Raw genomic sequence first — 20,733 nt, forward strand, 5'->3', positions numbered from 1 at the left:
TCATCGTCTTCCAGAAACAAGCCGCCCGATTCGTGTCTCTGGTTAAACGACTCGAAGACGATGTCGTCAAAGTCAGGATCGGGCTCGGGCTGTGCCAGCGGCGGCTTATCGGTCTTTAAAGTGCTAATCATACTCTCATTGGTTGGCTTTTTCAAATCGTTTGGCTGTTTGGGCGTGATAAACGCCGCCACAACAGAGGTGGAGGGCTGCTGAGGGGCGGAGCTCTCACCGCAGGAGAAAGGCCACGGAGGGGGCGGGGCTACAATCAGCTCTGAGCGTGAATGGGCCGGACTGGGGACAGAAATACTGGAGGTCAGCCTCGAGACACGGGCGGGTGAGAGTTCAAGCTGAGCGTGCAGGAGGTGATTAGACAGATCACACAGCCGGACGTGTGCTGGAAGGTCAGTGCAACGAGAGGCAGCGTGCAAAACACTCTGCAGCTGTTAGCACACGTTAGCATCCAGGAGACACCGAGAACAAAGCAGCCGTCACGCCTTCAGCACCTGAGGATCGACGCAGGCCTCGATCCTCGATCAACAAACTGAAGAGTTACTAAAACACACACGTGTCAGCGAGCCGAGGCAGGTTCGCCTCCGTCAGCTCTCAGGTGGGTTAGCTCAGGATCATTGTTGGAGGTTTGTTGTGCAAAGTTAGAATATAAAATCAAAGAGAAAAGGATTAAAGGAGGAATAAGTGATCAGTGATCCACTCAGAGGAAAGATACACTGATGTCCAAACATCCTTATTGTCACAGCGTGGACACAGTGTCTCCATATTAAAGTATAATAACAATAAGAATAGTTTGACATTTAGAGAAGAATGCTTATTTGCTTTCTTGCTCACAATCAGAGGAGAAGATTGATACCACTCTCATGTCTGAAGCTAACACCAGCGGTTAGCTTAGCTTAGCATAAAGACTGGAAACAGGGGGCACAGTTAGCCTGGTCTCCTCAGTTAATCTGTTTCCAGTATCATCAGGCACAGAAGACGTGACAAGATGGAAACAGGGACGGAGACTGAGACTGGAACGGGAAGGAAATGCGTGTTAGTGTCTCGTATCTGCAGGGACGCTGCAGCCGTCGGCCTGGACTGTCTGATTGTCTTATTTTGTTGCTGCTCCGGACGCTTTACCAACTATAAATGTCGATATTTGATGTCCCGGGAATGAGAATCAACACTCAGCTATAATTCTGTTGTGTTTACAAACTGCTCAGACAATTCAGACTGATTGTACTTTTAAGTTTTGGGAATTATTGTCTAAAGTTTGAATCACGTTATGTTCCCTCACTCTTGATTAAACTCAGAGACTTTTCTGGGCTTTAATAGAAATTTTGATAGAAATATTTCCTGTTATACCTTTAACAGACAGGCATGAGAGTGTTATTGATCTTCTGATGTAACTCTCAGTAAGAAAGCAAACGTTTCCCACGATGTTGAACTATTCCTTTATGTAATTATACCTAGTCTTAAGTCTCAGATTTAGAGATGTGCGCTCTACATTTACATTTTCACGAGTCTGTTTCTTCTCAACACAACAATAGCGAGAAGACTCTGAACTTTCTGACCCACACTGTGATTCTGACACATTTTGTGATCCACATTGTTTCTCCGCGGCTCCACCGGCCTTCACGGCGCCTCTTCTTCTTCTTCTGTGGTCTGCTCACACATTCTTTACTCGCGCAGCCAAACCAAGCAACCTAGATTTAGACACTGAACACACAACCTCACCTGATCCTCGCTGGTCCAGCTTTGTTTTCTGTGATGGCTGCCTTTGAATCCTGGGCCGGTCTGATCTGGACTGAACCGGGGCTCACAGCTGTCTCCTTGTCTGCTTGGCTGAAGGGGAACGTCGAGCCTACGAAGAGCAAAAGTCAGGTCAGACGATGAATCCTACACCGTGGGTGAGAGAGGAAAGTTTATCACCAGCTGATGTACCTGGCGGAGCAGGTGGAGCAGAGGGAGAGACGAGGAGCTGAGGACGAGGAGAGGAGAATAAAACGGAGGTGGAATAAGAAGAGTGAGGAGGGGAGGAGCGAGGGAGGGAGGCGGCGAGGGCCGGAGCAACGGGGTCGCACAGAGCATCAAGGTCCGGACTGCTTAACAGAGGTACAGGGGTGATGTCAGCACCTGAGGTAAGCCACGCCCCCTGAGCACCTGAGGACAGCAGAGAGGACGCACAGGGAAAACGGGAAAGATGAGAGATTATATGAAGCAGAATGAAGAATGAGGCAGAGAGAAGAAAGAGAAGGTTACCTGACTCTGAGGTAGACGGCTGAGATTTGGGGACGGGAGGCGTCGACACAAGAGGAAGAGGAGCATCGACGGAGAAAGGAGAGGGGGAGGTGGGACGGGCGATGGACTTAACGATCTGAGGTCTGAAAGTGTGAGAACGGCCTGTCAGAGAGGAGAGAGGACGACAGAGGAGATAAGACAAGAGAAGAAGAAGAAGAAGATGAAGAAGAAGAAGAAGAAGAAGAAGACTGGCATCTCTTCAGACAGCTGAAGCAGAGACGAACCGGAGACTGAAGCTGGATCATCTGACGTTTGAGCCTCCAGGGGGCGCCGCTGGTGTGAAACAGGAACTGAGGCGAGGTGAGGAGGAGTGATGAAGTAAAAGAGGAAGAAGAGAAAAACAATGTAAGTGTGAAAGGGGAACAGCGGAGCTTTCTAACAGGCAGTTCTCTGAGTTTGACCACAGAGGAGCTCACTTTCAAAGATCTCCTAATGATGTATGTACTGTTCGGAATAGTCGACAGACTTTTATCTAATTTAATGTAGCGACTGATCAGTTATTAGATCTGATATTCTGAATCTTTCTTATAAACAGAATCTGTGTTTCTGTGTTTCTTTCTTTTGTTTTTTGTTTTTTTTTTCTGTCAGATTCCCAGTAAAGTAAATTAATTTAAAAACAAGCTGCCAAATATCTGAATATCTGAATCTACTAAATAATAAGTTAATTATTCTGCTTATCTTCTAAATGTTTGCCTCATGAAATGCTCGAGCAAAATACAAAAAACTTCACAAATTATTTCACTGATGAAAATATTCCATCATAATTATCGACTCTAATTAAAAAAACAATTTTGATCGATCCCCAGTGGGATATGGGGGGACGATACTCAGGATTGTTTGAATTTAGACCAGCCTAACTTTAAAGTAAATAAATTCAGTTCACAGGAATGTTGTTGCCTTCAGTTCTGACACAAAGTTCTCATGTTGAACTCAAACTGATCGTGTATAAATCCTCCTCACATCGAGCCATAAGTTGCACTGTACATACTATTTTTAAATCATGTGGAAAATGAAGTTAAAGCAGAACATCACACACGAGGAATCAGTTAAATCTGAACCATGCAGCATGCCCGACTCTCTCTTCCAGCCCCGTTTGTACCTTTTCCTGAGCCCGACTGGAAGATTCTGGGCAGAGATGGAGGCTGTGAGAGGCTCCGGGTGAGAGGAGGCTGAGCTGACGGAGGCTCGGAGGACGGGGAGGGCTGATGGGGAGAGGAGGACGTGGACAGGATGGTTTTATGGGTCAGATTAGTGGACACAGTCAGAGATGTCTTTTGTGGAGCCGTGGAGGACGATGTTATGAGACTCTTGGGCATCATATGATCGGGAGCTGAGGAGGTGATTTCAGAGGCAGGTGAAGAAGACGCAGATTCAGAGAATTTGGCAGGTGGAGGCTGAAGGGACGGGGGGGTGATTTGGGGAAAAGGCTCGGAGGATTTGGGGGATGGAGGATTTGCAGGAGGCACATCAGAGAGAGGCGGGACAGAGGAGGCGTTCTGGACTGAGGGAGGGACCGGGGAGCTGTGAGGATCCGGCTCAGGAGAGGCCAGAACCTCAGGTAGAACAGAGCTGGCTGATTTTTTGTGCTTAGATCTGGGTGAGGGCTGAGGGGACGGGCCGGGAGACGGCTGGATCTCTGACTGGACAGGGGTGGTCGTGGTGTTGAAGGGGTGTCGGCTGCGACGGGGCGAGGGGCGTGGAGCGAGAGGCAGAGGGGGGCGGGAGAGGACGCCATCCCCTTCACAGGCTGGATGGACAAATGGATGGAAGGACGGGAGGATGGATCAGCATGAGTGGAGAGAAATGATGGAAAAGACAGAAAGAAAAGATCATGAACTGAGAGTGAAAATGAAATGAGGATCAGAATCACAGGACTGCTGGGATCCTCATGTCGCCACACGGTGAGATGAGGATCATCTGTTAATCACGTGACTCAAACAAACACAACATGAAGCTCGTCTGAGGGGCGACGGTTGGAAAAAAACTGAAACTGAAACTACGGACGGCTTCGGGACGCTCCTGATCTTTTTACTCTGTTCACCTCACACTGTGAATCAGCAGCTCAGTTTGCAGAGTTGCACTTATTTTAAAATACGACATGTTGTGTTTTGTCAGTTCAGTGACAAAGAGGAAGAAAGTCATGAGTGCTGCATGCTCAGTCAGATGTTTTCAACTAAAACATGGGAGTCAATTACAGTTACATTACATTACAAGCCGTCTGAAATCAGAGTTACTGTCACGATGGACACAACGATCTCTATGTCCCGTGTTGCAGCACCATCACATGACTCTCAGCAGCGCCTGATGTCCAGATGAGACATTTTTCGGTATGCAGAACAAATGTGTGAAATTCTGTTACACAAACTGAGCCTCTCAACAACAGACAGGACGAGAGGGAGAGTCTGTTCAGGCCTCGGGGAGAGAAAACATCAGCAGCAGCAGCGAGTGAAAAGAAAAAGACAGGAGGAAGCTACCTGAGGACGATGAAGAGAGTCCGGTGGAGTTTCTCTTGTCGGGCGGCGGGGGAGCTGGGCGATTCGGGCGAGTTAGAGTGTGAGGAGCGACTGCAGCAGCCAGAGAAGAAGAGTGAAGCAGAAGAAGGTGACGAGGATAGGAGAGGAAAAAGGAAAAGGAAATGTCAGAGGAAACAACTGAGTGAAGGTCAGCGGAGAAGACGCAGCGTCTGACAGTTCACCTGTGGCAGTGACGGACTTCTTCTCCTCCTCTTCGTCACTCTCATTGAAGTCATCCAGGTTGCCGATGTCAGCGGGTTTGACGCTCATCAGACTGGCCAGACTCTGCATGTCTTCATCGCTGAGGAACAAACATTCATCATCTCACTGGAAACACAGGAAACACTCCTCATGACAAACAACATTAAACTGCTGAGGCTTCATTTATCTGCCTCCAACAATAAACGCCACCAGAGCGGTAAAACTGACTCACGTCGCTTTCCCCTCGCGCACGAAGACGCACGACAGCGACAGCTTGAGAGTGGCCTCCACCACTTTGACCGACAGCGGCTTCAGCTTCAGCGTCAGGTCGGTCTGCGTCGGCGTCGGACTGGCGAACCGCTTCAGGTTGATGTCGGCCGATGCCAGCACCTTACGATGCCCTTTGTTCTCCTGCAGGTGACGGACAGAACCGAAGGAGGTTTTATCAAGAAAGTAATTTATTTGGGTTCGTTTTGCTGCTTTGGAAACTCTTGTAAGTCAAACAGACGGGAGATACTCACACCCTCGATGACAAACGTCCACTCTTTGTCCTCAAACTCATCAGCGTTGACCTCCTGAGGACATGAGAACAAACAAACATTATTACCAGTAAAACTTTTGACTGCAGTCTCTGTGTTTATGTCTGTCTGTCTGTCTGTCTGTGGTTTTAGTCTAACAGCGTCAGAACCGAGCAAGACACACTCACAAAACTTTACTGATGTGTAGTTGAGATAAAAACGAAGACAGAGTCCGAGGATGAACGTGGTCTCACCCTCTCTAAGTGGTAATTAGTAAGAAGCTTAAAATGCTGACGGGCTTTGCGTCATGTGATCTTCCATTAAATCATTTATTTCATGTTGCTTTATTGTAAAGCTATAAGTTTGGGATCAATAAGAACTCTGGACTGAAGGTTTTCACTTTGCTGCAGCGTGATGATGTTTGTATTGATCCTCCAGCTGTTTATTCTGACTCTGGTTCTGGTTCTGGTACCTTGAAGAGCGTCACAGAGATGTCGATGTTCTCTGGGACGGGCCACACCACCATCCCCTTGTAGGGGTTCTTGATTCCAGGCTGCCAGCTGTGGAGCTGCACACACAAGCAACACAGTGAGATCGAGTGTGTGTGTGTGTGTGTGTGTGTGTATGTGTGTATGTGTGGCGTTTTAGTGGTTTCACCTTGGAGCACATGCGTCGGTTCCTCCTGGTCCAAACCACCCGCAGCTTGTCTGGTTGCCTGTAGAAACACAGAAACACAGAAGAAAACACAGAGTGACGTCTCGGCAGACGGAAAATTAAAACGTCACCATGTTCAAACTTTATTTAAAAGATGTCTCCAAACAAAATGGACGAGGAGAGTTTAACTAAAGGTCTCAAGACCGTCGCTGCTGAATAATGATCACATGAAGTCAAAGACATGTGACATGTGAGTGTTGCACATCGTATTAACATGTTTGTATTTTTGTAATAAAGCTACACAATATGTGTGTGTGTGTGTGCGTGTGTGTGTGTGTGCATTTACTATGTATGGCTGTGTGTGTGTACAAGGTTTGTGTGTCAGCTTCATTGTGTTTTCTCAGGCCCATGCAGAACAGGAAGTGAAACTGGAAGCTGTGCAGTCACGTGACCAGACAGTATCTGAATGTGAGGCGTGCCTCCTGACAGGAACACACACACACACGCACACACACACACGCACACACACACACATCCTGAAGCACATACTAAAACCCTCACACTCCTCAACTCTACATATCCGGATGTAACAGTTTATGTGTCTCAGGCTTCAGTGTTTCAGTGGATCAAGTGCGTGTGTGTGTGTGTGTGTGTGTGCACGTGTGTGTGTGTGCACGTGTGTGTGTGTGTGTGTGTGCGCGTGTCTGAGTTTAAATGAACTGTGTCAGGAGGTCAGGCGAGGCGTCAGATACAACCTGATAGAGGAACAACGAACGACAAAGGAACAGTGACTACAGAACGGTTCAGAACATGAAAACGAAACGACCATGACGATGGTTTTTATGCCACAGCTGACGAGATGATCAATAAACATTTCTCATGTTCCTAAATGTGTTATTGTAAAGATACTGATGTTTCTAATTATCGTGTTTAGTCTGTTGCACCATACAGTCTCTGTCTCACTGCTGTCATGTACAACGCGTCGACCCTTCTTATCTTTGTCCTCTTGTGTTTTCGTTCCTTTCATCCGACAGAACTTCTGCAGGATTTATCTTGTTCATGCAGCCGCGCTATCATGCAAATACAACCTCACAGGCTTCATAGGCCTGCTGTCGGCTGTCGGTCTGAGTTTCAAGAGTTTATCTGCCAAAAACAGCAAGTCAGATCCAAAACAGTAACACTCAGACTCAGAGGATGATTCTCTCCTCTTCTGTTTCCATGTGATTCATTTGTAATTCCAAAAATGTAGATTTACAGGCAAACTATGCAGGATTTGCTGATTGTAACGTTCAATTCGAAGGTAAAATAACTGATTCCAGAGAAAGATATTTACAGATCAAACCCAGATCAGCAAATACAAACCAGTCAAACAAATTTAGCGACGGTATCTGATGACCTGGGAGGAAACAGTCGACTATCGTTCTCCAGGATTTGCTGATTTCCATAAACAACTCACATTTCTCTCTGCTAATCAGGACATCAGGTGACAGAAACCTGGAGATAGAGAAACAGAACTGGTCTTTCACTGATACATTCACTCTTTTGTCGGACATCTTAAAGGTGCACTTTGTAACCTTTTCAGTGACAGTTTTGGTTGTAGAGTCTTATATTACTGAACTTTAGGACTTCTAGATGAACAATGCGCTCTTTTTGTTCTCAAAACTCAAAATACAAGCCTGTTTCTGGCTTTGTAGTGCGTCAAAATCTCTACTTGCAAACTGCTATATCTTGTGTCAAGAGTTTTGCTTCTACATTTATAGGCCTGTACTATTAAAAAGTTATGCACCTTTAAGACTTTAAGAAGTTTTGTTAAATGCCTCAGCGGTCTAAAGTCTTCGAAACAACAAGTTCAAACAAGGAGGAATCCACCGAACCAGAAACGCAAACTATCGCTCCCTGAATTTTCTCAATAAAGTTTTATTAAATTTATTAATCTTCTGTTTAAGATTAGCGGCTTCACAACAGGCAGAACCACTTCGCTCTGTCAAAAAAAGGCTTTAATCCGATTAAGTGCTTCGGGGCGCATAAACACACACCTTACGAAATGACTTTATTGTTCATGTCAACAATTGAACGTCTCATCAGAATGATTTAAGAGTTTCACTTCCAGCAGCTTCAGTCGCACATCATCTGCTGCGAAGTCTAAATATGTCTCAGTAACGAGTCTGTGTGGGAGAAGAAAGCCAGAGGTCTCAAATCATCACACTAAATTAGAACAACCCTCCCGAACACACACACACACAACTTTGTGTACACAAACATGTGACTTGTGAGACATTTTCAACTCCTCCAGGCAGAAAGAGTTCCTTTTGCTGCCTCTGCTGTCTGATGAGATCTTCAGACTTTAATCACACAAACTTCATTGTGAAGATTTCATTTTCAGAACCGAGCCGACAGTAAAAGCGACTGAAACGTTGGGTTTACCTCCTCTGTCCTCCTCCTCCTGTCTGTGGTTTCTGACTGAACATCAGCACTAAAGACTCATAAACTCTGATTTCATCATGTGGGAGTTGTCACTCTTTCTAAATCACAGAGTCTCTTCTCTGTGTCCACACAACACAAGCTCTCTGCTGCCGATCAAACTCTACTGACGAGAGCTTTCAGTCATTGTGGTAAAAAAAAACCTAATCTGTGTTTCTTATCGTGCTGCTGACAGAACGATTACACAATTATTCTTTACTTCAGAGTAATCTGCCCAGATAAGAAGAGGCAACGTGGGTTAGTTAGCACAGATAATACAGAAACTTCTCTGTGATACGTCAGAGGAAATCGCAAAGTGACAATTAAATAGGTTGGTGTTTTTGTTCAGTGTTGCGTCAGAGCTGTATGAAGGCCGTGCTGCATCACCTGGACACCTCCCAAATGTTTTTGTAAAACAGGAAATTGCACAAGAGGGAGGAGGAAACCTCGAGCCCGACATGTGCCAAGTGATCTGACTGCATCTCTGAAAGTAACAGTGAGGAGACGAGTGAGTCTGCTGCTGTCTGATAATGATGAATTACTAAATACTGACTTTGAACGTACATCAATAATTGTACAATGATTGTTTAACTTCCTGTCAGTATTGTGTCACATGTTAATATCAATGATCTTGATGGATCGCTCTCTTGACATACCACCACAACCTTTTCCACAGCTGTGTGAGGGACATTTACTGTATTTTTAGGTCTTCTACTTCAGTATTTTCCATTTTCTGCTATTTCAAACTTCCTCTCGACTAAATACAGATGCAAATAGTATTGTCCTTTTTACTCCACAATATTTTAAGCCACGGGTTAATTTGCAGATTCACGTTATTCAAACAAAATACTATCAAAGAAAATATCAAATTCTGAAGTGCTTGTGGGTTTGAAGCAGCACAACATGTCATGGTTTCATGTTATGAGACCGTGAAGGCCTTCATTTGCTTATCTGTTATACTGAATGCTACTGTATCAGTGGTATTAAAATTATGTTTTACACAACGTGGAAGATAATTTCATAGCCAGAAAGTCACCATTTATTCCTTTTATAGGAATGAATGGCGCTCAGCCTCCAACAGGTTAACTGTAACACCTTTGTTTACAGCGCTAGCACAGAAGCTTTGGAACTGGACAGGCTGTGGCTATCTTGTTAGCATGCTAACTTCAGTTGACATCTCTGCAACACATTACATAGACATTATGATGTGAAAACTGCTATCAATTCACATTCTGTTGATAATTTTAGTTTAAAGTTAGTTTACTTCTCATATATAGCCCCTTTAAATTGGCCTATATTTTGATGCTAATAGGCAATGATCATAAACATTAATGTTAACACTGTGGTACGCTACTTTAGCTTAAAAGTGCACCTTCTGCTGCTAGGTATACTGTTTATTTACATCCCTTACCGTTGCTACTGTTAGCTTGTTAGCTCAGTTAGCTGTGCAGCTAGCTTGACAATCAGTGGAGTGTTCATGTTTACACCGTTTGCACAGGAGCTTTGGACTGCAGGGAGAAAGAGGTTTTCGGCCCGGTGCTAGCCTGTTAGCGACTACTTAAGTCTTTCACATTACTTTTACTTCCTCACATTCTGTTGATAATAATTAACGTTTTAGATAATTTTTTACATATAGCCCCTTTAAGTTGGAACTTTTCCTTGTAACTGAGTATTTCTACAATGTGGTACGCTACTTTAACTTCAAAGTGCAATATGTAAGAGTTGGCCATCTTGAATTCATACTGTAACTGCTAACTGCTGCTAGGTGTACTCTTTTTATACATCCCTGACTGTTGCTACTGTTAGCTTGTTAGCTCAGTTAGCCGTGCAGCTAGCTTGACTACCAGGGGAGTGTTTGTGTTTACGCCGCTTACACACTTGAAAGAGATTTTCAGGACTGGTGCTAGCTTGTTAGCATGCTAACTACCTGACATCTCTTCTACACAATAAGTCTTTCACATTAATTTTACCTCCTGGCGTTCTGTTCTGATAATAATTAACCTTTTAAATAAAATTCCTACATAATGCCCCTTTAAGTAAAGGAGTGTTGCTCAGCTGCTTCTCGGTGGAAGGGTCGGGACTCGAACCCGCGGCAGCTCCGCACATGTACACACATGAGAGCCGCCCTCATCCCGCACAGTGAAGCGGAAAGTCACGCAACACGAGCATGAACGCGGTCCTAGCGGAGTTTTATTATACCTAATAATAAAGATGTCCTCCGTGTGTTGTGAGCGTGTCACACAGACACAACCTCCTCATGTCTGGAGGACGGGCGGGATGTGAACACTCACCATTTCTTCGTGCACTCCAGAGACAGTTCCTGGTAAGAAGCGACAAACTGAAACTTCGAAGCCTTTTTGCCAACTCGCTGCAGTCTCTTCCAAACAGAAGTCATGGCTTCTTCTTCTTCCTCCTCTACACAACAGGGAGAGGAAAAAAATGAAACTTCTCCGAATCACAAATAATCCAACTTGTCTCCTTAAAAGGTCTCCTTCTTCTCCTCCGCGTGCGTCTGGTGATGATGATGATGATGATGATGATGATGATCACACAAGCTGCGACTCGCGCTCATGGGAAATAAGTTGAATCACCCTCAAACCTTCAAATGAATAAATAAAGAAGTGTCGCCATGAGTCGAGGAGAGAGACAGGAAGTCCTGCTGTCACTCACACCTGAGGCTGAACTTCAAACCTTCATTCACAACTTCTCTTCTTCTTCCTCTTCTTCTTCTCTTCCTCTGTGGTTCTGTTCTTCTCTGGCAGGGATCCACGAGCAGACAGCACCTCTGACTCGAGCCGTGTTGTGTCAGAGCTGCCTGGAGAGTGAGTCCTCCCTCCCTCCCTCCCCTCAGAGAGAGAGACAGGATATGCAAAAGTGATGCAGCAGCATGCAAAGGTTTATAGGTGAGACAGTGAGGTAACAGTGGCTGCACTTTGATCCTGACTGTCTGTGTCACTGCAGCAACAAGCTTATCTGACAATTACTGTTTCACTTAATCAGCTGTGTGAGGAGCCAATCAGCGAGCGGCTCCTCTGACAAACACACTGACACTTATTGTTGGGTTTTATAATAAACTGAGCTCATGGGGTTTTTAAAACTCATGTCACTTCCTGAGTCAACGTCATCGAGCGCTCTGCAGAGAAGTGTGTGTGAGTTACAGAGGAATAGTTTCCATGATGTGTGCCAGTGTGTGTGTGTGTGTGTGTGTGTGTGTGTGTGTGTGTGTGTGTGTGTGTGTGTGTGTGTGTTCAGGCTAAGTCGAGGCAAAGGGATTTTCCTCAGTGAGAGCAGGAGGGTATTTTTAGGTGGGGGAGCAGGGATGGATGGATGGACGGAGGCAGCTGGGGTGGAGGAGCAGCAGCAGCAGGGGGAGCGACTCTCTCATGACTCAGAGCCGATCTAGAGTTACAGCGCCGGTCCAACACTCAGGTTCAGACGGCCGACCTGCAGCTCGTACGGCTTCAGTTTTAAAAACAAACTTCCTTGCAAACAGAGATTATGATTTAAAGGTGCATTATGTAAGTTTCAGAATCATATTCCAAACAAAACAGGGGGCAGCATATCACCAGACCAACCGCTACGCTGCTAGCTGCAGAGCTAACCAGCTAACTGCAGCCTTAAACTACAATATTAGGCTATTAGCATCAACATGTAGGCCAACTTAAAACTTTAGCTGAAAGGTTAATTATGCTGTTTGTTTACTACCAAATTCTTACATGTTGCACCTTTAAATCTAAAACAGGCCTTTTGAATAAGAATGTGAATGCTGAGCATCATATTCGATACGTTAGCTTCCATTAGACATCTGCTAATGTTAGCATTCTACCGCTTCCCAGCTAACTTGAATGTTCGATAGTGTCATGTGATACAATAGACAAGGAATACATTAATTCTGCAATATCAACGCACATCTCGGACACATTCACCTGAGCCTAGAAGTGATAACACACTTGTGAAAGTGAAATACAAGTGGTTAGATGCTAACAGCTGATCAGATGTGTTGTTCGAACTTGACATGTGGCTCCATGTTCATCCAGATCATCACCATTTGTTGTCTGAACTATTAGGAAGTGGCGAAAAGACAAGAATTTATCAGATTCCCTGTTTATATAACTTTCAACCTGGAACACAGTAATATTATCCCAGAATTCACGTTTCCCACCCCGAGTGTGATGTCAGAGACTAAAGGCCGCTGTATGAATATAATCTGTGACTGACAACACATAACCTGGTGGCGACCTGAAGCTAGTAGCTGTTAGCTTGTCTTTTGCAGGAGTCCTCCACTGCTGCACCAAAGTTTCTGCTCTGAATCCAACACAGACCTTTATATAGTTCGTCCTTCCTGGTGTTACTACTTCCTTCAGTGGAACAGCATGTCACACATATTTATTTAACTTGGGGGTATTTCCTCTCGTGAAGGACGGATCTCACCATCCTTTGTTCTGTAGCTCCCCCGCTAACACCTGACGGCCCGTCCAGCACACACACTCGCTGCAGATCACCAATAATACTTGTGATTATAACTGATGGACGACAAGAGGCCGACAGGTGAGAAGAACCCACGCTCACATCCAGGTGATGGTCGTCACCACAGAAACAGGTGTTGTGAGGGAGACAGCAGATGCACAGAGAGACAGACAGGCTTCTAACAATAACCACAACACATGTTGATTATAAATAGACAACAGCAGGAGTCGCCGCTCCCCTTCAGTTTCTCCTCACGCTGATGACTCGACGTGACCTCAGAGTCTCTCTTTACCAGAGACAGTCTGTCCTCTGTTGGTCGTTAGTGGATATATCACCCCTGATTACTGTTAATTCAAATACAGACATTTCACTGAGTGTGTCTGTAGTTAAAACACTTTCATCTGTTTCCCTGTGGAGAGAGCTGTACTAAAGTTTGTCTGAGAGATTCAGTGAAGGACTGTTGAAGCGTTTCCTCTGGGCGGACAGCAACTCTTCTGTTAGAGAAACCTCGAACAGTCGTAACTGTCATGTTATAAAAACAAAACAGAGATTCAAACAAAGAAATCCACTGTAAAGTGATTAATGTTGCATTAATGAGTTGTTTTATTTTGTAGTTACAGATACAAAATACTGAAAAAACCTCCTTATTGGTGAAAAGTGAAAGATTGTTCAATGTTTCTACCTCCACCACCCGTGTCTCCGTCTGTTCGTTAATTGGTTTATTAGCTAGCATATTGATTGATTGGTTGATTTGTTGGTTTGTTGATTGGATTGTTGTTTGTTTGCTTGTTTGTTTGTTTGTTTGGTTTTATTTTCAATGGGAAATATCAAGTTTTTGAGATTTATTGGGGCTCTGGTTTGACAGAATGATGACCGAACACTTTGAAAATAATCTTTCCTCATATTTAATAAGAAGAAATCGTCAGACGCTTGTAGAACTAATGACAGCACAGTTTATACGTTCTTCAGTTCAGAGGCTGAATGTCTGAGAAAACAACGTGATAAGAAAAATTATCTTATTCAGCTTAAAAAAACAGAGCCTGCAGAATCTGAGAGCTGTTTTCATCCCACGCTTGTAGTCAGAGATGTCACAATATTGCTCTGAAACACCAACTGTTTAATTTTAATGCCAAGCAGCATGTAGCAGCATGTAGCAGCATGTAGCAGCATGAAGATTGCACAATGAAGAGCAGAGAGCTGATAAGATCTGGTGTCACTCAGTCTGGATTTATGTCTCTGTTTCAATCGATTTTAACATCAGCAGATGCTGTAAACTGCAAATTCAGCAGGAAGTGTGAGTTAATCAGAAAGTCAACAGCTGGATATCAGAGTCATTTTGATAAACTGTGGGACGGGGGTTCAAATACACAATATTCTTTTAATCTCGAGCATCACTGGAGATACTTTTACCTTGTCAGATTCAGTTTTTGACCCTGTTTGCATGGAAAACCCTGAAACTTCACAGGACAAACCAATCGTGACACAACAGCAAGTGGAACAACAGAGAGTAAAAACTACGATCCGTCTCCATGAATCCAGACTGTTGAATCACTTGAGATGACTGAAGAGTCCCTGATGAGGCACTTCAGGCTCCATCGTCCTATCAGACGGCTGAAGCTGAATATCAAACCTGATATTTAGAAGCAGTGCAGCCAAATACAACAAGCGTACGTCACAACACAAAGGCCACGTGTGTGATGTCAGACACCTCCAGCAGCAGTGAAACACCAGATAAAGTCATTCTCGTCTGACAGAAGAGGCAAAACAGTGTGGATGAAGTTAAATACAGCGAGACGTGAGTGAGATGTCGTGCGTCTTTATTAGGGAATCTGAAAGGAGTCCTTGATCCACTGGTCCCTGGAGTTACCGCCGGGTGGAGGCAGAGACAAGGACGAAGAGGAGGAAGAGGGCTGTGAGACAGCTCCCGTCTCCTCCTCCTCCTCCTCTTCCTCCTCTTCTACTTCATCATCCTCCTCCTCAGAGTATCCATTATCAGCAGAGAAGGAGGCGTCAGACAGCAGCGTGGAGCCCTTGTACTCCTGGATGGCCTCGCGGAGAGACCACAGCTGGCACAACAGAGACATGTCGAGCTGCCGCAGGCCGACCTGGTGCACAACAACACGAAACATCCAGGATCAGACGACCGACGAGGAAACTTCAGCGTGAACGTTCATAATCTGAGCTCACATCATGACAACTGATCCACGTCTGAGACACTGAAACACTTCTGATGTGGAGGACAAACACTTGCAACTGGACTTTGAGTAAATAGTTGTTTAAAAACAGGTTTGTTCAAGACACAAAATGGTTGTTGCGCAATTTTCTTTGCAGAGCAGCGATCTGTGCTGTTCTGTGTGGAAGCCCACAGAAAAACAGACGAGAGGCTGAGCGTCATTTAAAAAAGGTAAAAGATAAGAAGTTATAATGAGACAGAAATAAAAAAATAATTGAGTTTTATGTCTTCTGTATGTCCTAATTGTGACTTTTATCTCAAATGTTTGTGCCTCATAAATCTGAATTTAATCGTATAATTACATGTTTTGTATGACGTCATTTTGAATTTTATCACACAACTTTGGTCTCATATTTATGACTTTTGTGCCTCATAACTTATAATACACTCATAAGACTTTATCTCATAATTTTGACTTTTGTTATTTAATATTTAGGACTTTTTAATGCATATTTTCAATCTGACACTTTCTACTGTTATAGCTCATATTAAATCAAGCTCAGTTTGTCTCTAACAGACAGACAGACAGTCAGACAGACAGACAGACAGAGAGACAGACAGTCAGACAGTCAGTCAGACAGACAGACAGTCAGACAGACAGTCAGTCAGTCAGTCAGACAGTCAGACAGGTTGTTACCATCTCTTTCCGCAGCAGCGCCAGCGCCGCGTCCAGTCCACACGGTTTGCTGTGGCCGCGCTGCGCGTCCCCGCCGCCCCGGCTGATGTCGGCCTGGATGCGCGCTCTCGTGCTGTGCACCTTCTCGATGTCCCGCCACGATCCGCCGCTGGAGTTCAGGATGCCGCTCAGGCCTTTGGGCAGCGGCGGCAGCCCCTCCGCCGACAGGACACCGCCCACCGGACGCTCCGCCGCGCCGCACCGACCCCCGTTCATCACCACCGAGCCGCTGAAGGAGACGCGAGGGAGTCCGGTGCGTCACGCGCGTCTCACCATCACCAAAAGGTGCTGATTCTTGTCACTGCAGCAGAACTCAGCCGGTCCAGACTCCTGGAGATCAGCTTCACTAACACAGCAGCGGGTCAGTAACGCTGCTCAGGTCTGAGGACGTGAACGGCGGCAGCGGCGGTCTGTCCCGAGCTGCTGTCAGGCTTCCTGCCTTTGTTTTGTTTCCTCTCCTTTGTGTGGGAGAGTTCACCGACAGACCCCCGCACCGCACCGCCCCGCACCGCACCGCTCCGCCCGGCGGGACCGCGCCCCGCCCCGAGACAGCCTGCGGGGAGAGGAGGCTGTCAGGGGGGCGAAGCAAGACCGCTGAGCTCCTCACAAGCTGCAGAAAGCTCTTTATATAGAAGATGTGCTGGATTTAAGATGAGACAGACTTAAAACAAGTTAAATTATCTGCCAGTGAAGGAACGTGATGATATTTGACAAGAACTCTTTAAGTAAGTTAGTTAAAATAGGTAAAGAAATATTGTTCTTTAGTCTAATGACTTGAGATCAGAGTTGCTCGGCTGGTAAAAAAGGTAAAAACACAATAAAATCATTCTTAGTTCAGGTCTATCAGCCGTCAGAATTTAAGCAGAATCTCAGAAGAAACATCTTAAAAAACAGATTCAGATTCAGGCAGCATGACACTGGAGCTGAGCTGTGATTGGACAGACAAGCAGATGCACCTTAAACCAGCGCATCAGTAATGAACTGTTGTGTTGACGTGTGGCTGCAGGTGAAACTGTGATTCAGGACACTTTCTGAACAGAAATGCAGTTCACGTGTTTTATTGGTGCTTGTTTTAATTACAGCGTTTTCTCAAATTAAACTTGATGCTTTGTTTTGGCATTTGGCGACCTCTTGTGGAAAACAACAAACTGCAGCGCTCCTGAACACACCAAGACTTTATTCAGGTACAAAATTAGAAAACTCTTAACTGCCTCCAACAAACACTGAAGCTGACTTTCATTTAATCTGCCGTCTATCGATGTACAGCGCAGTTTGTTTTGCTCTAGATGTCTCTGAATGAATAAAGAGTCATACGAATCCTGTCTCACTGAATCACGCAAACCATCATGTGTCTAATATATTTACAATAAAAGCCTCAGAACTGCAAACGAACAGTGACAATCTTTGCGTAACCAGACGGTCAGAAAACCAGAGAAACCAGGCTGAACAGTAGAGTAGCAGAATGCAGCAGTGAGGGTCTGATCACAGAGGTGTGTGTGTGTGTGTGTGTGTGTGTGTGTGTGTGTTCAATCATTTACTGAACGGTTTGATTGATGATGCTACAAAACAATCAGAGAACAAACATCACTTCTGGTTAGCAGCAATTTTGGATTAATCAAAGCCAATTAAATATGGATATATGGATCCTGATACTATATTAAGTACACACATTTCTCTTTTATTGGCCAGATGGTTTTGAATGAGTACCAATGATGAATGTGCATTGATAAATGTTATGTTCTTATCATCGTAGCTTACAAATTGCCCAGTCAAATGTTCGAACATGAAGAGACGTAACATGTAACATGATATTTCTGCCACCTGAAGAGCAACTTTTGACATTTTAAATCCTTTTTCAAGTGCATTTCCTGACCAGATCTGACTTCAGCTCTATGCAAGGATTCTGTCAGTCAGCGAGAGTGAACCAGAGTCAGTATTCCAGGACAGACGCGAGCAGAAACAGCACTCCCATCAATCCATAGTTTCAACCTTTTACTGGCTGAGCTCCTTGAGGCTGCGCAGCGAGCTGGCACAGCTGGTGATGAGGCTGCAGAGCCGGATACTCGCCTCCAGTGAGGCCGAACTCTGTAGCTGGTTAGTGGCCCAGCGAAGTTTAGCTAGCACAGCTTCCTCTGCTTCTTGCACCACCGGCTGGATGGCAGCACTCTGCGGAGAAACTGGAGGACGAGCAGGTGCTGGGGTTGTGGTGGTGGCAGGAGCTGATGGAGACGGGGTAGTGGGTGGAGGTAGGGCGGCGGGTGGAAGTAGGAGGCCTCTTCCTCCCGCAGCAGCCCCCTCGCAGTGCTCCGGTCTGGGTACTGACACATTTGGCTGGCTGAGACCTCCACTGAGTTCTTGGGCTTGGGACGGTGCAGGGGACTGGGCCGCGAGCTGCCGCTCTCTCACCTGGGACAACGCTGCCTGGGCATTCAGAGCTGAGAGGGGTGGAGAAGGAAGAAAGGAAGACATGTGAACACACAAATTAAATTTCAGTATCAAAACAGCTCGAGGTAAGAAGAGCGGTGATGGAGGAAATGAAATGTGTGTGAAGATGGAACAGAAGATACAAGAGAGTGTCAGTGTGTACCAGGGTTGTCCTTGTCAACATCAGAGTCCAGCTCCTGACATGACACACAGTAGTTTTTCTGCTGTTTGTCCTGGAGAAGAATTGTCTGAAAACAAACAAACAACTTGGTTAGTTTGGTTTATTATCCTTTTGTAAATTATTTTTGTCTGTAGCAACGGTTAAAAGGTCCAAACATCCAAGAAGAGCGACGACATTACAACACACCTAATATCACCAGGATGTGTTTAACAGGGTTTGTATTGGCAGGTATAAATGCTGATTACTCCTCCTGATGGTAACACCTCACCATGGAGAGGGTGTTTTATTTCACTGAAGTTTGTAAATCCTTTCTGTTCCACTCTGGTTTCACAAAGTGTACTGACATACTGTATTATTGTAGATATATTATTAAAACTGACTGTGTTTGTTCTTGTTGAGATACCAGGTAATGGTATCCTACAGATCACACCTGAGTTTGTATCCCGTGAGCTTTTCATCCATTACTGAACCTAAATATATATATTAAATTCATTCTCCCTTGATGAATACTTGCCCCATCTCCTATTTGATTAAATGAACCGTCACCACCACAACACACCGTGAAGAGGCGCCTGACTCACCCCACACACATCACAGCACTCTCCCAGCATCTTGTATCCTTTCAGCAGGTAGTCTCCCATCAGCTTGCTGATTTTGTCTTGTCGCTCCCTGCGAGCCTGGATCACCTTCATCTCTGCCTCTGTCGGAGGCTCCCACTCAAAGTCCTCGTCATCTGTGGTCGGAACCGAAATGCTGGTTTAATTTAACTGAACTGAACCGACACGGTCACTGCACATCACTGCTATCATATCAGGATTCAGCGCTTTGCTGTGACACAGCTTATAAACATCATTAGCATCGCTGTAACGTGTGTTTATGTTATTTCCATCTATCAAAATACTGCTTACATTTATTAATCACATTCTAATAAACGTTTTCACTTATTATCAGATATTCACCAAACTTTGATCGACTTGTGTTGTGTTGAATATAAACGTGATTAGCATTGCCGCAGTGCTCTGCTAGGAAATGATGTTAAGCTAGCTAGCTAATCGACCCGGCTAACGTCAGCTAGCGGTTATCAATACGTTGGGGACGACATTTCTTTGTAAACAACACAATGACACACGGGAGGCTTCACCTGCACACGCGCCACAACAGTTAATCACAAACAGTGTAGGTTAATGTGAGAAGTGTCAAAGTTAGCTTGTGTATCAGAGAGCAAGTTCACAAACCTCCATTCAGGTCCATGTTGCCTCAGTGCCACACGTTGTACGTGATGACGTCAGAGCCGCCGAATGTTTTCTTCTTCGTCTGTGGGGTTTTACGACGTTTTGTAGCCTTTACGGCACAACACTGCCCCCTGTTGGAAAAAAGTCCTTCTCCTACTACTATAAGGTCATAGGTCATATTTTTCAGCTGAAAACCGCTCAGTCAGGGTTCATTATATCAGTAAACATTCTCTGAATACCATGTGACCATCTACAGTACAAATCTGTTGTGTTTCTACACAGTCACAAAGTAATCTGATGTTCTAAGTAAAAACGATAAAACTTTGAAATTTGTTTATCTATTCATTCATTATTCATCTATATTCAAATTCAAATAAAATATTTGTTATGACCAAAACAATGTGATGTCTATTTGCCATTCAATGCAGCTGCTGATTAAATTATTTATTTGAATTTTGAATCCACATTCACTCGCAGCCATTTGCAGTAAACAGACGTCTGTTTTTCTTCATTCTTGCAGACAAGAATTGCTCTTGTATTTAATGTATTAGTTTGTTTTCTCCTAGTAGTATCTCTCTTTACTATGTAAATAATCTAAAAATAACATTTCTTGTGCATCTTCACTGCATCTTATACTGTTCTCAATGTGCACACTTAACTCATCTCACCTTCTGTTTACTGAAATCATTCTGTTGATCTGTTTTAATGAAGCATTTGAAGCCTCTTTCCAAAACGCAGTTGTACGATTGACAAACTGATGATTAAACCAGAAAAATAATTTTGAAGAACTTAGAATACTTCCTATTTGTAGGACTCACTGATGGTTGTATTTGACAGATTATAACCAACCCAGTCCTTCATACCTCTTGAAATACCTTTAAA

General features: G+C 44.6%; 3 protein-coding genes across 9 annotated transcripts in view; all 3 read right to left on the reverse strand.

Annotated features, from left to right (window-relative positions):
- ehbp1l1b (EH domain binding protein 1-like 1b) overlaps positions 1 to 11,471 on the reverse strand; it is a 25,920-nt gene extending 14,449 nt beyond the window's left edge. Inside the window, exons 1-12 of one of the 7 annotated variants that reach the window (XM_037118686.1) lie at positions 10,930 to 11,471; positions 6,182 to 6,239; positions 5,997 to 6,092; positions 5,528 to 5,581; positions 5,239 to 5,417; positions 4,988 to 5,106; positions 4,767 to 4,856; positions 3,392 to 4,039; positions 2,517 to 2,582; positions 2,254 to 2,394; positions 1,936 to 2,154; positions 1,729 to 1,855 (exon numbers count right to left, since the gene is read on the reverse strand). In XM_037118686.1, coding sequence (XP_036974581.1) covers positions 1,729 to 1,855; positions 1,936 to 2,154; positions 2,254 to 2,394; positions 2,517 to 2,582; positions 3,392 to 4,039; positions 4,767 to 4,856; positions 4,988 to 5,106; positions 5,239 to 5,417; positions 5,528 to 5,581; positions 5,997 to 6,092; positions 6,182 to 6,239; positions 10,930 to 11,033 — 1,901 coding nt within the window. In that variant the 5' untranslated portion in view covers positions 11,034 to 11,471. The remainder of the gene's footprint in view (positions 1 to 1,728; positions 1,856 to 1,935; positions 2,155 to 2,253; positions 2,395 to 2,516; positions 2,583 to 3,391; positions 4,040 to 4,766; positions 4,857 to 4,987; positions 5,107 to 5,238; positions 5,418 to 5,527; positions 5,582 to 5,996; positions 6,093 to 6,181; positions 6,240 to 10,929) is intronic. The other 6 variants (XM_037118687.1, XM_037118688.1, XM_037118689.1 and 3 more) reach the window with 6 other exon arrangements.
- A 2,523-nt stretch (positions 11,472 to 13,994) lies between these two features.
- Positions 13,995 to 16,438, reverse strand: fam89b (family with sequence similarity 89 member B). The gene is made up of 2 exons (XM_037118695.1): positions 15,976 to 16,438; positions 13,995 to 15,210 (listed from the first exon to the last, which is right to left on the reverse strand). Exons 1-2 carry the CDS (start codon positions 16,228 to 16,230, stop codon positions 14,926 to 14,928), a joined length of 540 nt encoding a protein of 179 aa, XP_036974590.1. The 5' UTR covers positions 16,231 to 16,438; the 3' UTR covers positions 13,995 to 14,925.
- Positions 16,439 to 17,056: 618 nt separating this feature from the next.
- On the reverse strand, positions 17,057 to 19,981 carry znrd2 (zinc ribbon domain containing 2). The gene is made up of 4 exons (XM_037118694.1): positions 19,855 to 19,981; positions 19,201 to 19,352; positions 18,602 to 18,686; positions 17,057 to 18,449 (listed from the first exon to the last, which is right to left on the reverse strand). Exons 1-4 carry the CDS (start codon positions 19,868 to 19,870, stop codon positions 18,007 to 18,009), a joined length of 696 nt encoding a protein of 231 aa, XP_036974589.1. The 5' UTR covers positions 19,871 to 19,981; the 3' UTR covers positions 17,057 to 18,006.
- Positions 19,982 to 20,733: the final 752 nt, after the last annotated feature.

This window comes from Acanthopagrus latus, chromosome 13, assembly GCF_904848185.1.
Source record: "Acanthopagrus latus isolate v.2019 chromosome 13, fAcaLat1.1, whole genome shotgun sequence".
NCBI classification, from domain to species: domain Eukaryota; kingdom Metazoa; phylum Chordata; class Actinopteri; order Spariformes; family Sparidae; genus Acanthopagrus; species Acanthopagrus latus.